General features: G+C 44.4%; 1 protein-coding gene across 1 annotated transcript in view; it reads left to right on the forward strand.

The window, feature by feature from the left end:
• The window catches only part of lpar3 (lysophosphatidic acid receptor 3), a 104480-nt gene that overhangs the window by 24738 nt on the left and 62250 nt on the right, over positions 1-17492 (forward strand). Inside the window, exons 2-3 of the mRNA XM_068036598.1 lie at positions 1014-1225; positions 2973-3727. Coding sequence (XP_067892699.1) covers positions 2992-3727 — 736 coding nt within the window. The 5' untranslated portion in view covers positions 1014-1225; positions 2973-2991. The remainder of the gene's footprint in view (positions 1-1013; positions 1226-2972; positions 3728-17492) is intronic.

Raw genomic sequence — 17492 nt, forward strand, 5'->3', positions numbered from 1 at the left:
AAAGTAGTGGGAACTGCAATCATAGTGATGAACCATTATGGTTGAAAACTAAACAAATTGTTATAAATTCATCACTGTTATGACCAGGTGAGAAAGGGGCCTAGGGCTCCCCTCTCAGCCTCTTCCTGGTTTGGCCGTAACAGGGTTTAAATTTTGTGAGTCCTTGCTCACTGCTCTCTAATTGTGATGGCAAAGAAATCAACTAGACAGGTTTTCTCAGATTTAAACAAGAAAGGTGTAAGTTTATTCACCTTAAAACTCTAATTCAGTTAAAGCTACTAAAAATATGCAACACGACTGCGCTAGCATGCATATATGATAAACACAAACATGAATAGAGACAGAGGAGGAGAAAGAAGGGGAAAAGTTTGAAGTAATGGCTGGAGTTCAGTTACTGGTTTTGGATTGGATGTACAGTCTTTGATTGAAGTTAAGTCTTGCAGTTCACGTTGGGGCCCATTACACACTTTCAAACTTGTTTCGCTGGTCTTCTGTTTTGAGGCTTAAGTTACTTCTGTGGGTTCCTGGAGCTTTGCGTGAGAGAGAGAGAGAGAGAGAGAGAGAGACAGGGAGAGACTTTCCTTCTCATTTGTCTTCAAATTGCTGTCTGTCCCTTTCTGTGTGGCACAATTCAAACAACCCCCAGGTTGGCCAGCATATGACTAGCTCCTAATTTGGAACAGTCTCTCCTGCGAGGTTTGTGGATTCCCCCAAGCTTACTATTCACTCTCAGTGAGGGTAGGGGTGGGGGTGGGGGCGTGCGGTGGTGGAATGCTGGCTCTTACACATTCAATGTCTCTTCATCATCACTCTGGATAAAATCCATCTGTCTAATTGAATCAGGGAGTACTCCCATTGTCTTTTTCATGCAACTGTCTTTTAGAATGCAAATGTGCAGCCATGTTTTCAGCCACTTTTGTGGTCTTTTTAAACAAGTTATTTCAAGTCCAGTAACAGTTCAAAAATAAAATTCCATCTGACAAAATTAATATGTCTCATTTTTTTTTTGGCAGATATGGTTTTCGTCACAATCACAAAGACAAGTTTTGGTCATGAACGAGAGTTAAGATGAGGAGACTTGCAAGTGAATGGAATGAAGTGTCAAAGTCTTCAGAATTTGAAATGGTGACAGGAATCAGGGAGAGGAACCAGAAAGCAAACCTTCATTAACGCTCTCTTAATATATTTTTCACTCCTTTCCTGAAGACATTGACTAGTTTCTGAGGTGAGGTTCAGGACATACATCATCCAGATGTCCATAATTCTTTTGTGATTCTAATTTTAGGTGATAATTGCCTCCTGAATTTGAGAGGAATGGAAGCCGGAACATTTCTGTTGTCCTCTGGACAATAATTGGGTCTGTGGGTGAATGGTCATCCTATCCATGTTATCAGCATAGACACTAGATAATGTATGTACCATGTTAACGACATCAGAGGGCATTAAGAATGAAACACATTGCTTTTGCTATTCATTCATGGGACATGGGCATCACTGACAAGGCCAGCATTTATTGCCCATCTTTAGTTGCCCCTAAGGTGGTGGTGAGCCTCATGAACTGCTGCTACAGAAGGGGCGATGCGGGGGTCTTGGCGGCATTTTTGCCGGAGGTCGAGACCCTCGTCGCCCGGATAAAATCCCAGCCATTGTGTCCGGTTCTGCTGTCCACAAAAGCAACACAGCTAGAACCATAGACCCATAGAAAAAGTGCAGCACAGAAGGAGGCCATTCAGCCTGTCATGTCTATGCCAGCCGAAAAAATTAGCCTCCCAATCTAATCCCACCATCCAGCACCTGGCCTGTACCCTTGCAGGTCACAGCACTTCAGGTGCAGGTCCAGGTACATTTTAAAAGAATTGAGGGTTTCTGTCTCCACCACCATTCCTGGCAGTGAATTCCAGACACCCACTACACTCTGGGTAAAAAAGTTTTTCCTTATGTCCCCTCTAATCCTTCTACCAATCACCTTAAATCTGTGCCACTTGGTAATTGACCTCTCCGCTAGGGGAAATAGGTCCTTCCTGTCTACTCTATCTAGGCCCCTCTTAATTTCTCACTGGTCTCACTTCCCCCGCCCTTTCTCTGTTGGCCCTGCAACATTTTTCCCTCCAGGTGCTTATCCGATCCCCTTTTGAAAGCCACAATTGAACCTGCCTCCACCACACTCTCAGGCAGTGCACTCGAGATCCTAACCACTCGATGCGTAAAAAACATTTTTCCTCATGTTGCCTTTGATTCTTTTACCATTCACAAAGTCCTCTGGTTTTCAACTTCTTCACCAAAGGGAACAGTTTCTCCCTATCAATTCTGTCCAGACCCCTCAAGATTTTGAACGCCTCTATCAAATCTCCTGTCAACCTTCTCTTCTCGAAGGAGAACACCCCCATCCTCTGGTTTCAGATCCCTCTGGTATCGCCAACTTTGGTGTTGGGCATAATCCTGGAGGTTTCATCACTGCTGCCTCCAACTTGACCATCCTCACGCTGCTGCCATTGGTCACCCAAGATGTTCATCCTCACGCCTCCCTGGGACAATTGGAAAGCAAATAGATTCTTAATTACCCAATTGGGTGATTCTCGACTGTCAGTCAAACAAACTTTTAATATTTTTCGAAATGATAAATGTTCGACACAAATGAAAAATTCATATGCACACACTTTTTAAATGTTCCTCCGATTTTTTTCCTGGATCGTCCTAGAGATTTATTTTTAATTCCTGGAGACTCCAGGGCAATCTTGGAGGACTGGCTACTCTAGATAATCCCTTGTCCTGACTGCAGCGAGGGCAAGACAAAAAAAAACTTTCCTGAAAAGCTTTCACTAAATAGTCTCCTCGTTTCAGCTATTTATATTGTACGAGGTTACCCGTTTACTGAAGGAAGTTTTTCAATTGGAGAGTCCCTCAAAGAAATTTCGAAGGGCCTTTTCCAGCCACCCTGACATTTAATTTATTTGCATTCTCTCCTTTTACAGACTTAAAATTGAAGAGAGGATGTCGATCTGTTACTATAATGAAACTATGCGTTTCTTCTACAACCTCAGTAGCAAGGACTCGAGTGAAAGTATCTCGGAGACCGACCTTTATATTGCTTTAGTCTTTGGTGCTATTTGCTGTCTGCTTATCTTCCTGTGTAACGCCATGATCATAATTGCAGTGGTCCGAAATCGACAGTTCCATTTCCCATTCTACTACCTGCTTGCAAATCTAGCGGCTGCAGACATTTTTGCCAGCTTAGCTTACACCTTCTTGATGTTTCACACTGGCCAGATTTCAAAGACGCTGACAGTGCACCGTTATTTTCTACGCCAGGCACTGCTGGATGTAAGTTTCAGTGCATCAATGTACAGTTTACTGGTTATAGCAATCGAGCGATACTTCTCTGTCATGAAGATGATGCTGCACAGTAACCTGTCGAAGCGACGAGTCTGTTGTCTGATCTTGGTTATTTGGGCAGCGGCTGTTTTCATGAGTACCATCCCCAATATGGGTTGGCACTGCATCTGTAACACCAGCACCTGTTCTTCACTGGCCCCCATTTACAGCAGGAGTTTCTTGGTATTCTGGGCTATATTCAACCTCTCCACATTTTGCATCATCGTGGCAATATATTTGCGGATCTATATGTATGTAAGAAAGAAGACCTTGAACTTGTCATCACACACCACTGGCTCCATCAAACGCAGCAAGATGCCTATGAAGCTAATAAAGACAATCGTGGTCGTTCTGGGTAGGTGATTTATTCAATCAGTTATTAGAGTTGTGGAATCTTATAATACAGAAAGGGGCCATTTGGCCCGTTGTGCCTGTGCTGACTCTTTGAACACAAGAACGTAAGAAATAGGAGCTGGAGGAGGCCATTTGGCCCTTCAAACCTGTTCTGACATTCACCAAGAACATGGCTGATCTTCTACCTCAACTCCACCTTCCCGCACTATCCCCATATCCCTCAATTCCCTTAGCACCCAAAAATCTTCGAACTCTGTCTTGAATATACTCAACGATTGAGCATTCACTCTTCTCTGGGGTAAAGAATTCCCGAGAGTCACAACTGTTTGAGTGAAGAAATTTCTTCTCACATCAGTCCTTATTCTGAGACTGTGACCCCGTGTTCTAGATTCCCCAGCCAAGGGAAACATATTCTCAGGATCAACCCTGTTAAGCCCCTTAAAAATGTTATATATTTCAATTAGATCACCTCTCATTCTTCTAATTTCCAGGGAATATAGGATTAGTCTACTCAAACCCTTCGCCTGAGACAATCCCCTCATCCCTTAGTACCCTTGTACTCTTGTACCCTTTGAAAGTTGTTGTCCAATTTGATCCCACAACCCAGCTTTTTTCCCCTAAAATCCTGCAAGTTTGTAAGTGCCTACGAAATCTACTTCCACCGATACTGCTATGGGTACAGCAGTGTGGCAGTTATCCAGAGGCTAGGCCTAATAATCCAGAGAACATGCATTCAAATCCCACCATAGCAATTTGAGAATTTGAAATCAGTTTTAAAAAGAAGTCTGGAAGCAGTTGCCATAAATCTCCATTGGTTCACTAACGTCCTCCAGAGATGTAAACCTGCTGTCCTTATATGGGGCATGACTTCAGTCCCACACCAATGTGGTTGACTCTTGGCTGCCTCTGAAGTGACCTAGCAAGCCACTCAATCGTGTCAAACTTGGGGAAACTCAGCCTTGGGAAATGAACGCTGGCCTTGCCAGTGATGCCCGCGTGCTGAGAACGAGTAATTTTGAAAAAAAGAAGCAAGTTTGTTGCGTGGCCCTTACCTTTGTATAAACAAATCATGCTTTGTGAACAGTCTGAGTGGGTGAACAATGGGTTTGTCAACTAAAGGTGATTGTGGGACCTGAGGCATACCTACATGATGGAAGTGCTTTCCAAAATGGGGTTTGGGGAGGGAATCTGCAATTGGATCAAACTGCTCGACACAAACATCAGTAGTGCAGTCTCAATCAATAGGTGGGATTCGGAAAGTTTCCTGATCCAATCTGGAGTCAGACAGGGCTGTCCTCTCTCCCCGGTCTTGTTTGTTTGCTGTATTGAACACTTTGCTGAGTCTATTAGGAAGGATGCAAGCATAAGAGGGGTGACAATCCCAGGCAGCGGAGGCACTCAGGTTAAAACCTCCCTGTACATGGATGACGGCGCCATCTTCTGCTCAGACCCGCTGTCTGTGCGCGGACTGATGAGCATCTGCGACCAGCTCGAACTGGCCTCGGGAGCCAAAGTTAATCACGGCAAGAGCGAGGCCATGTTCTTTGGGAACTGGGCTGGCCGATCCTTTGTCCCCTTCACCGTCAGGTCAGACTACCTGAAGGTGCTGGGGATATCGTTCGGAAGGGCTGGGGCGTGCGCCAAATCCTGGGAGGAGTGAGTAGCCAGGGTACAACACAAGCTGAGCATGTGGGAGCAGCGATCTCTCTCCATTGTGGGTAAGAACCTGGTCATCAGGTGCGAGGCACTCACGTTGTTGCTGTACGTGGTGCAGGTCTGGCCCATACCCCACTCCTGCGCTGTGGCGGTCACCCGAGCCATTTTCTGCTTCATCTGAGGATCCAAAATGGCCCGGGTCTGGAGGGACACGATGTTCAAACCTCTGGATAAGGGCGGGAAAAATGTACCCAACATCGCCCTCATCCTGATGACTACCTTCTTGTGCGGCTGCATCAAGCTGTGTGTAGACCTCCAGTACGCAAACTCCAAGTGTCACTACGTGCTGAGGTTCCACCTGTCCCCGGTGTTGCGAAGGATGGGCCTGGTTACATTGACATGGAAGGCTCCATGCAGTTGGACCGTGCCGTACCACCTATCCTTCGTGAACAGTTTCTGCGGAAAAACACCTTTGACCACCAATCCATCAGGCAGTGGTCTGCACGGAATGTCCTCAAGGCCCTACGGGTAAAGGAGATGGTGGATCCTGTCGGATGGTTCCCCGAGCAGACCGCCAAAGTCATTTGGCGGAATACCTCATCACCAGAACTTTCAAACAAGCACCAAGATGTAGCTTGGCTGGTGGTGAGAAGAGCCCACCCCGTCAGATCCTTCCTGCATGCCCGAAGTCTCACCCCCTCCGCACAATGCCCTCGCAGTGGCTGTGGTGGGGAAGAGACGGTTGCCCACCTCCTTTTGGAATGTGTCTTTGCAAAGCAGGTGTGGAAAGAGATGCAGTGGTTTTTGTCGAGGTTCATCCCAAGCAGCTGTGTAACACAGGAGTCTGTTCTCTACGGGCTGTTTCCAGGGACGCACACCGAGATAAACATCAACTGCTGCTGGAGGACCATCAATTCGGTGAAAGACGCCCTTTGGTCTGCCCGAAACTTGTTGGTCTTCCAGCGCAAAGAGTTGTCCACGACCGAATGTTGCAGACTGGCACATTCCAAGGTCCAGGACTACGTGCTGAGGGACGCACTAAAGCTTGGGGCAGCTGCAGCAAAGGCTCAATGGGGAAAGACCACAGTGTAAGGTCCCCCCACCAAGCTGAACTGAGGGGCTGAATCCATGGGAAACCCCTGGAACTGTATCGGGAAAATTTTTGTTTGCTGTAAAATGTACATGGCATGTAAAATGAAATGGAAGGGTTGTGAGGCAACTCACTCCTGTACTGAAGGAAACTGACCTCCTTTGCACTGTTTGTATTTTTTGACTTGGTGCTGTTTGGAACTGTTTTGTAATGTATTTTTTTTTCAGATTTTTATGAATAAAGTATATTTTGGAAATTAAAAAAAAGATTATGGGACCTGAGGTGATTAACAACTTACCTTGCTGGAACATGTATCTGCTCTGGGTGTGGCTGTACAGAGCAACTGGAGCACAATAGCACCTTATTTGATTGGTGGTTGGTTGACAGGGAAAGGTTGAAAGACAGTTCAGACAAGCTTAGGTGAGTTGATGTACTGAAATTCACCAGAGGCATTGAGGCAGGGTTGTATGGAGAGAAGACTGGTAGACATTTTAGAAAGGGTTTAAGGTGGGAGGGGGGAGGAGGGGAAGATAAAATCCAGCTGAATTATTCAAACATTGCTAAGAAGTAAATGATCTTTCTGCTGGGATTGAATAACTGTGATGAACTCCTGTAAAGCGAGATGGAAAAATCGACAGACATTGGCAGTGCTGTTTTTATTTTTTAATCTAGATGTTCCTTACTTGTACCCATCTATAGCTCCCTAACCCGTACCTCCCCCACCATCCCCGGGTATGCAATTTGTCTTGAAATCGGAAGCTGCGTACTGTGTCTCTAGCCTGAGCGCTGATCTCCAGGGCATTACTGCACTTGTACTGTTGCTGAGCATTTGATTTTTGAAGGACTTCTCTTATGATAACTGAGAATGTTTCCAGTAATGACACAGGCTCCAAGTGGTTGGCAGATCAACATAAGGACTTTCATTTCAATGAGTTTTTAAAACATTCTAGATAGCCAGAGATCAGGTGCACAGAGCCTCCAAAAATAGTATCATTTTGTGGCAGCTTACGTTTTAAAAATGTTTGGAAAAAAATGCGACTGAAATATCGAAAGCTGGCTGCTTTGATAACTTTGAAATAAAAGTGATCATTTATTCAAATTGTTCCAATTCACCCACACCTATATTTTTGAATTTGCTTTGTGGGCTCGCTGCTAACAGCATTTTCAAAATCTGTTGGATTTCAGGCTCTGTTGGGACTCCGCCACTTCCCTGGTCAGATTTGTAGCCAAACATAGAACCATGAGTAAGAAGCAAAAACAATATGGTACACTCCAGCGCTGAGAGACCTAAAGAGAAATAACTGAAGAGCAAAAAACACAACTTGGTGTAAATTAAAAGCAAAATACTGCGGATGCTGGAAATCTGAAATAAAAACACAAAGTGCTGGAAATACTCAGCAGGTCTGGCAGCATCTGTGGAGAGAGAAACAGAGTTAATGTTTTGAGTCAGATATGACTTCTTCAGGACCGAAGGAAGGTAGAGATGGTTTTATGCCTTTGATAGGGGGGAGGGGGTGGAGGAACACAGGGAAGGTCTGTGATAGGGTAGAGGATGGGAGAGATTAAATGACAGCGGTTTGTTATTCAGCCGTTAACACTTCCTCTGGACAAATGCTTTGTCTTTTACTACAACTATTACAACTTCCTTTGCTCTTTGTTCCATGACATCTTTGCCATTTAATCTCTCCTGCCCGCTACTCTATCATAGACCTTCCCTTTTGTTCCTGCTCCTCCTGCCGCCCACGCATCAATGCCCATTCACGTTTCTATCTTCCTTCAGTTCTGAAGAAGTCATATCTGACTCAAAACGTCAACTCTGTTTCTCACTCCACAGATGCTGTCAGACCTGCTGAGTATTTCCGGCATTTTCCATGTTTATTTCTAGTGTAAAGTAAATTGGTCTGTTGTTTGCATGGATGAGTGGTATAGTTTTGTGCAAGTTTAATGAAGTGTTCATTAAGAGAGAGAGAGTTGGAGCTAGTTTGCTTTTGACTGGTGTAAGGAAAATGCTGGTGGGCTGAATTGTTGTTTGTGATGATTGCTGGTGGGGACGTGAGGGGGAGATGGTGATTGTGGAATATCAGAAAATGTGGGTATAAGCCTAACCTTAAAGTTTTACATTGTGTAAACTTGACTGGTTGTCATTTCACAAGATGGCTTTCCAATGGCTCTGGTAGGATAGCCAGCGTCATATTCCACAGAGTAAACAGGCTTTATCCATCACGCTTACTTGATCATCAAAACCTTCCATCCTATTCTTAACCAGATAATGTGTTGAATCTACAGAGCCCAGCTGCATACATTATATTACATATTTCCTGCTCGGTGGAGGTGTGAATATTTTGGTCTCTACTCTTGCCTGAGTTCCTCAATAGTGTATTTGTGTCATTTAGTTCTGTGAGAGCAGCTTTAATTAAATAATCTGCTCACTGGTATACTAGAAAGAAAAAAGGTCTTGCATTTAAATAGCATCTTTCATATACTCAGGATGTCTCATGCTGTTTACAGGCAATGAAGTACTTATTAAAGTGCAGTTGCTGTGCAGCCAGTTTGTGCACAGCAAGCTCCCATAATAAGATAATGACCAGATAATCTTTTTTTTGTGATGTTGATTGAGGGATAAATTTTGGCCCCAGGACATCAGGGAGAACTCCCCTGTTCTTCTCAGAAGTCCTATCCTATCAGTTACGTTCACCTTAGAGGGAGGACGGGATTTCAGTTTAACGTTTAATGCGAAAGACAGCACCTCTGACAGTGCAGCACTCCCCCAGTACTGCACTGAACTGTAGGCCTTGATTATGTGCTCAAGTCCCTGGAGTAGAACACAAACCTGCTGACTTAGATGTGAAAGTGTTAACAACTGAGCTAAAGCTGACACCTATTGTTTGTGCCTTTCAATAGTTATAAGACATGGACTCTGCTTTCTTTTCCATCTCCTTTTCTCCCTAAGACATTATTGAGTGTTTACTCAGAGCTTAAGGTTTAAAAAGCATGGTGGTGTCAAGAGGGCTGATATTGAGGTAGATTTGGACATCGTCAGCATATATGTGGAAACTGACGCTGTGCTTTTGGATGATGCCACCAAGAAGCAGTATGTAGGTGAGAAATAGGAGGGGCCAAGGATAAATCCTTGGGAGTCATCAGAGGTAATGGTGCAGGAGTGGGAAGAGAAGCCAAAGCAGGTGTTTCTCTGGCTACAACTGGATAGATAAGAATGGAACCATTGATGTCCTTTGAAAGGTACATTGCTCAAACTTACACAATGCTTTCCTAAGGGAGCCACATAAGAGATAAAATAGCTTGTTGTGATGAGCCTTAAGGTGTGTTCCAGTGTTTTATTGATTGATCTGGTTACAGCTCTCCTCCAGTGATTGTTTCTGAATCAATGTATTCGATGAATTGCTAACCAACAATGTCTCCTGCACTATTATGGATCAACATCCTTGTACCTGTATTACATTCTCACTGTTACAACCAGGTGAGGAGGGGGTATCAGGCTTCCCTTTCATCCCTTCTCTGGTTTGACTGCAACAGGGTTTATCTTTGTTTAACACAGTGATTTAATTTACCAACTCAGTGAGCACTTGCTCCTGTTCCTCAAATATAATTGCAAATGAACCAATCAGACAGGTTTTCTTGAGTTTAGACAAGAAAGATGTAAGTTTATTAACCTTATCACTCTAAACCGGTTAAAAATTACTAAAATAGGCTACACATCCACACCCACATTCACACAAGAACCACACACACACAAGTAGATTACAGAAGAAAAACTGAGTTGGGAGGTTGGAGTACAGTCCGTAATAAATGGAATTTAAGTACTGAAACTTAGTTCCAGAGTCCTTAGTTGAAGTTGTCATCCTAATGTCCTTGTTGGGCCATGTGCATGGTTCGGGCTTTCTTCTCAGGTTCTGGAAGGCAGAAGAGGGGGTTTATCCATGTCTCCTGATTGCTGACTGTAAGGATCTGTAGATTTGAAGCTTATTAGTTTCTCTGGGACTTTACTGGAGAGAGGGAGAGAGGAGAGAGATGTTCTCTTGCTGGATCTCAGTTACTGTCTGTCTTCTGAATCACCACTCACAAATCTCCAAAGGGGCCCAAACAGTCATGTGAAAGGACCACCTCTTTGTGTTTGAATGAGAATCTTCCAGAAGGGTCTTTGAAATTCAAGGCTCTCTCCTCAAACTGTTCAAACATACTTGGTAGGGAGTTTGGCTCTATTAAAGTCAATGGGTGTCGATAGCTTTTGACGACTCCCAATGATAAGGTTATCCCAGGTAAGTGAATCAGAGAGCACCCCATCGTTCTGGCTAGGCTGGGTTAATTACATCAGCTTACTCCTTTGTTTTTTTTATATGCAAATTGTGCGTGGCCATCTTGGCCTCTAACTTCTGTTTTTAAAAGTTATTTGTAACAATGTCCAGTAAAAGTTTCAGGCAAAGTTCGACACGATGAATTAATATTTCTATTTAACCACCAGTTTGCCCATTTAATTGGCCTAAACACTTGGAACACTTTCAATTTTCTTTGTGTTCATCAGCTTATCATCATTATTAGCAAATTTCATAATATTCCTATGGATACCCCTACTGTAGATTCATTTTACAAATACTGTAAACATCATAGAACTCACAAGGTCCCTCATGCCCTCTCTGAGTTCATCTTGTCCATTAGACCCACCTCCTCCTCTCTTGACTCTATTCCCACTAAAGTGCTGACCATCCAACTTCCCTCCCTGGCCCTCATGTTAGCTGATATTAATGTTTTGTTTTCTGTAGCTAATGTCTCCCTCCCCTTCAGATGTCCCCCTCTCCTCAGTAAACCCATGCTTGAGCCCTCTTTCCTTGCAAACTAACGCCCCATCTCCAACCTCCTTTACCTTTCCAAAGTCCTTGAACATGTTGTCGCCTCCCAAATCCACTGTTCCCATTGTTCCCGGAACTCTATGTTTGAATCCCTCCTATCAGATTTCCTGCCCTGCCACAGTACCGAAAAGACAATTATCAAAGCCACAAATGACATCTTATGTGACTGCAACAAAGGTAAACTTTCCCTCCTGGTCCTTCTCGACCTGTGTGCAGCCTTTGACACAGTTGACCACATCATCCTCCTCCACTCCCTGTCCACTGTCATCCAGCTGGGTGGCACAGCATTTTCCTCGTTCCATTCTTTTCTATTCAGTCATAGCCAGAGAATGATCTGCAATGGCTTCTCTTCCCACTCCTGCACTGTTACCTCTGGTGTTCTCTAAGGATCATTGGCCTCCTCCTATTTCTCACCTACATGCTGCCCCTCAGTAACATCATCCAAAAGCAAGTCAGTTTTCACGCGTATGCCGATGACACCCAGCTCTACCTCACCACCAACTCTCTCGACTCCTCCAGTGTCTCTAAACTGTCAGACTGCTTGTCCGACATCTAGTCCTGGATTAACAGAAATTGCCTCCAACTAAATATTGGGAAGATCAAAGTCATTGTTTTCGATCCCCGCCACAAACTCCATTCCCTAGCCATCAACTCCATCCCGTTCCCTGGCAACTGTCGGAGGCTAAACCAGTACGTTTGCCACCTTGATGTCAATTTGACCTCGAGATGAGCTTCCGATCACATATCCGCGCCATCATTGGACCACCTATTTCCAATTCTGTAGCGTCGCCCACCTTCACTGCTGCTGCTGAAACCCTCATCCAAGCCTTTGTTACCTCTAGACTTGACTACTGCAATGCTCTCCTGGCCGACCTCCCATCTTCCACCTTCTATAGGCATTAGATCATCCAAAACTCTGCTGCCTGTATCATAACTCACATCAATCCCATTTACCCATCACTTCTGTGCTCGCTGATTTACATCCCCTCCCCATAACCTCCTGCAGCCCTGCAACCCTCAGAGATAACTGCGCTCCTCCAATTCTGGCATCTTCACATCCCAGCATTAATCACTCCACCATTGGCGGCCATGCCTTCAGCTGCTGAGGCCCTAAACTCTGGAAATTTCTCCCTAAACTTCTTCACCTTTTCCTCTTTCTCCTCCTTTAAGACCCTCCTTAAGTCTACCTTGGGTGTGCAAGGCACAATTTCAGGATTTGCAGATGATAGAACTTGGAATAATGTGAACTGTGAGGAGGATAGTGATAGACTTTAAGAGGTGTTCAAAATTATGAGGGCTCTGGGCAGAGTAGATAGAGAGAAACTGTTCCCATTGGTGGAAGAGTTGAGAACCAGAGGGAACTGATTGAAGATGACTGGCGAAAGGACCAAAGGCGAACATGAAAAACATTTTTACGCAGCGAGTGGCTCGGATCTGGAATGCACTGCCTGAGAGTTTGGTGGAAGTAGATTCATTCGGGGATTTCAAAAGGGAATTGGATAATTATCTGAAGAGAAAAAAATTTGCAGGGCTATGGGAAAGGGCTGGGATTTGCTCTTGTAGAGAGCCAGAATGGACACGATGGGCCGAATGGCCTCCTTCTGTGCTGTAACCATTCAGTGATTCTATGATTCAACCTCTTATATTTCCTACAGTGTAAAACTGTATTTCTCTACCTCTCCTCCTTTAAGACACTTCTTAAAGCTTACCTCTCTCATCAAGCTTTTGGCCGTCTGCCCTAATCTCCTTATGTGGCTTGCGGACAAATTTGCTTTATACCCCTCTTGAGAAGTTCCCTGTGACACTTTATTACCTAAGAGGTGTTGTATAGATAGAAGTTTTTGTTGTGTGTTCCTGATATGAATTAATAGCAGCTCCTCACCTCTTAAAGGGGAGGTGCATTTTGGCTGGAGGAATTGAGATACAATTTCTGAGGGTTTAGTCCTTGTCCCCAGAATTCCTGTCGCTGGTTCTCAGCCCCAGGCTAACTTTGGTTTGTTTACTTACGAGCTCTCACCTAGGTGTTGGTGTTTTTCTGTCATAATCCTCTCCAACTTCCTTTCCACATTCCTGACTGCTCCTAATTCCTCCCTAACAGCCCTTCCCATTACTATGGCTAGGGATCAACAATGGTAACCGTGGAAACCAAATCTCAAGGTTACAGATCACAAGAAAAAGTAGGAGTTATGGATACAGTTGTAGAAATTTTTCACAGATCACTGGCTGTGACTGAGCATGTGGGGGTGAGGTTGGAAAATAATGAATGTGACCCAGAGCTTTAATACCAAGTTCAGAACCATGGTTCTGGGAATTCCTGGCATGTTACCTCCGGAGGGGAAAATGTTTGGGGGCTCATCCTAGAGAAAACAGTACAAGCTCATCTAATTGGCGTGAAGGCAGTGAAAGGCACGCTCTGTTAATGAAGTTGCAAATTTTTCAAGAGGGAACAGTATTGGGTCTGTTGCTAATATTGGGTTTTTTCACTTGAGAAACATATCAGTAGTTTGTTAAACTGACAGCTTATGGGAGAAAAGAAGATGTTGCAAATTTGAGAATGAATTGGCGAGAAAACAAAATAAGTTGGAGCTGTTATATTTTCATTTGCTTTCCTGCATAAGAACTGTCACACGAATTCATTGCCTGTGAAGCTCTTTGAGACCTTTCTTTAAGGCATTATAATCAATAATTTTACTGAAAAATTAGCGGTGGATATAAAGTGAGGAGCACAGCTTAATCCCCGCTTTTGCATTAAAGGCAGTGAACAGTAGACCCCATAATTCTTAAGAACAGAAAAGGCAAGCCCATTCCTTTTACATCTACCAGGCTTTGCAACATATCCCTTCCTAACAGCACTGTGGGTGTACCTACCTCACATGGACTGCAGCGGGTCAAGAAGGGATGGGCAATAAATGCTGGCCTTGTCTGCGACGCCCACATCCCATGAACAATTAAAAGGAAATCACTCTTCTAACCATAACACACCCACTTGCCTCTCCAAATCATTGATTTGATCTGCATTCCTGTTGGTTTATTCCACAACATTTTAAATCAAAATGTTTTGCCTGACTTCCCACCTGTCCGAACTCCTACATTTTTGGCTTCTGTCCTTTTGATATTGAATCAATCACTGGAGCAATTCATTTTCTCTGAGGCATTCCCTCCGTTATACTGACAACTTCAAAACATCACATCGAATGTTCCAAAGGAAATCAGCCAAAGAATATTTTCCTCCAGTTACTAATATTGGTGAAAAAGCTGGTGCAAGTGTGAAATAGTGAAACCTGTTTTACATTCACATCGATCTGAAATCCTAGAATGATACAGTACAATGGGGATGGGGCATTCGGCCCATTGTACCTGTGCTGGCTCTTTAAAAGAGCTATCCAATTAATCCCACTCCCCCACTCTTTTCCCTTAGCCCTGCAAATTTACACCCTTCGAGTATTTATCCAATTCCCTTTTGAAAGTTATTATCGAATCTACTTCCACCGCCCTTTCAGGCAGCGCATTCCAGATCACAACAACTTGATTGGAAATGGTTTTGCATCATATCACCCCTGATACTTTTTCCAATTGTTGTAAATCTGTGTGCTCTGGTTGCTGACTTTCTTACTCTCTTTAGTGAACAATATATCCACAGCTTTCTGAACTTTCCCTCATATTTACATCTTCCTGGACCTAGGATCCTCTTTGTCCTCCTCCATTTTTCTCTCTCTCTCTCTCTGTCCCCCACTTTCTCTCTTGGGACGTGCCATCCCACCACTTATAGTGTGTGCGTCCATGTGAATGTGATTTGTCCGCTATACAAGATGGCTGGCATTATGGCTGAAGAAAGTTTATTTTCTTTCTCTTTCTCCCTTTCTCACACTTGCTTTCTCTCTCGCTCGCTCTCACCGTAACAACCAACCCGCACTCCACAATTCCCAGCCTCTTCAAAGGGAGCTTGATAATTGTCAGTGAAAACGTTTGTAATATGTCCAGATTAACAAAAATAGTGGAAATGACTTTGTAAAACTGTGACAAATGGCAACAGATGTTAGCTTTGCTTGATCTTTCCACATCTGTTACAGTTTTGTCCTTCTTGCCAAACACTAGAATTATTGTGGAAATGGGTGCAGTTGAGGGGAGTGCAGCAGCATCTATCTTTCCTGGTCTCTGTATTAGCTGAGTCTCTGGTACCATTTCTTCAAGATACTATCCCTCTGCCCTTCAAAACACAAAACTCAAAACCCTTTTGCTCTTATATAAAAATACTCAGCAGATCTGGCAGCATCTGTGGAGAGAGAAGCAGAGTTAACGTTTCAGGTCAGTGACCCTTTCTTCCTCTTGATTTTTTTGTTTTTATTCACTCGTGGGACGTGGGCATCGCTGGCTAGGCCAGTATCTATTGCTGTTGACCTGAGTGGCTCGTGAGGCCATTTCAGAGTCAACCACTTTGCTGTGGGTCTGGAGTCACATGTAGGCCAGACCGGGTCAGGACAGCAGATTTTCTTCCCGAAAGGACATTAGTGAACCAGATGGGTTTTTATAACAATTGGCAATGGCTACTAGGAGACTAGATTTTAAGTCCAGATGTGTTAATTGAATTCAAATTTCACCATCTGCTGTAGTGGGATTTGAACCCACATCCCCAGAGCAGGAGTTCCGAAGAAGGGTCACTGACCCGAAACGTTAACTCTGCTTCTCTTTCCGCAGATGCTGCCAGACCTGCTGAGTGAATCCAGCATTTCTTGTTTTTGTCCCCAGAGCAATACCCTGGGGTTCTGGGTTACTAAGCTGGTGACATTACCCACTATGCCACCACCTCCCCTTTGAGGGTGTAATTTACTCCCCAGTTCCATGCCCATCTCTCTCCACGTTCTCTAATTTTGCTTCCATCCTTTTTACAGCACGAAAATTGCTGTCATAATCCCAAATGACCAGCTCCTTGACTGTGGTATACTAATGTTTTCAATATAGTTACTCGTGTCACCCTCCCTCCAATGCTTCATTTGCATCATCCAGTCCGTGAGACTGTCCTTGCATGATTCCATCTATCTGAACCCAGCTATTGCATCTCCATCAATACCTTCTCTTTACCTCTCCCCCACCACCACCCCAATACATCTATCCTTGGCCCCCTTTCTCTGGATTCTCTGAAAAGATGGTGGTGTAGCAGTAATATCAGTGAACCAGTAACTTAGCCTAATGCTCTGGGTGCGTGAGTTCAAATCCCACATTGGCAGCTGGTGGAATTTAAATTCAATTAATTACTTAAAAGGTCTGGGATTGAAAGCTAGTCTCACTAATGGTGCCATGAAATAATTGATTGCCATAAACCCATCTGGTTCACTAATGTCCTGTAGGGAAGGAAATCTGCTGTCCTTACTTGGTCTGTGACTCCAGACCCACAGCAATGTGATTGAGTCTTAACTGCGCTCTGAAATGGCCTTGCTTGCCTCTCAGTTCAAGGGCAGTTAGGGATGAGCCATGCCAGTGATGCCCACATCCCATGAAAGCATTAAATAACAATTGTTGGGATTGAGTGTGGTAGGCATTTATTGCCCATGCTGTAGCTTCCTATTTGGTGGTGATGGGCCTTCTTGAGCCTCCAAGTCCTTATCTGCCTGCTGTCCGAAGTGACATCATTTGCAGACACAGAGTCAATAGCTGGTTTCACATGTACGCTGAGGAGACCCAGTGCTATCTACCCACTACTTCTCTCAATTCCTTAACTGCCTCCATGCTACCAGATGACTCACAAGGTCCTCTAGCTCGAATCATTGTCTGCACCTACTGCCACAAGCTCCACTCTCTTGCCACTGACCCTCTCTCTCCCCTTGGCTATTCTCTTGGGCTAACCCAGACGATTGGTTCTTAATTTGATCTTCAGCTGAGCTTTAATCCCTACATCCTGTCTGTCACCAAGAGCACTTCCTTTCATCTCTGTACCATTGTCTATCTTCACCCCAATCTCAGCCTCTCTGCTGTTGAAACATTTACACAACTTCCGGATTAACTGCATCACTCAGCCCGGGGATGGGGGCAGCCTGAGGATGGCGGAAGACGGGGATGGGGGCAGTCCTGGATGGGGGCAGCCCGTGGCTGGGGGAAACCCGGGAATGGGGGAAAGCCAGGAATGGGGGCAGCCTGGGAATGGGGACAACCCGGGATGG

Source organism: Heterodontus francisci, chromosome 8 (genome assembly GCF_036365525.1).
Source record: "Heterodontus francisci isolate sHetFra1 chromosome 8, sHetFra1.hap1, whole genome shotgun sequence".
NCBI lineage: Eukaryota > Metazoa > Chordata > Chondrichthyes > Heterodontiformes > Heterodontidae > Heterodontus > Heterodontus francisci.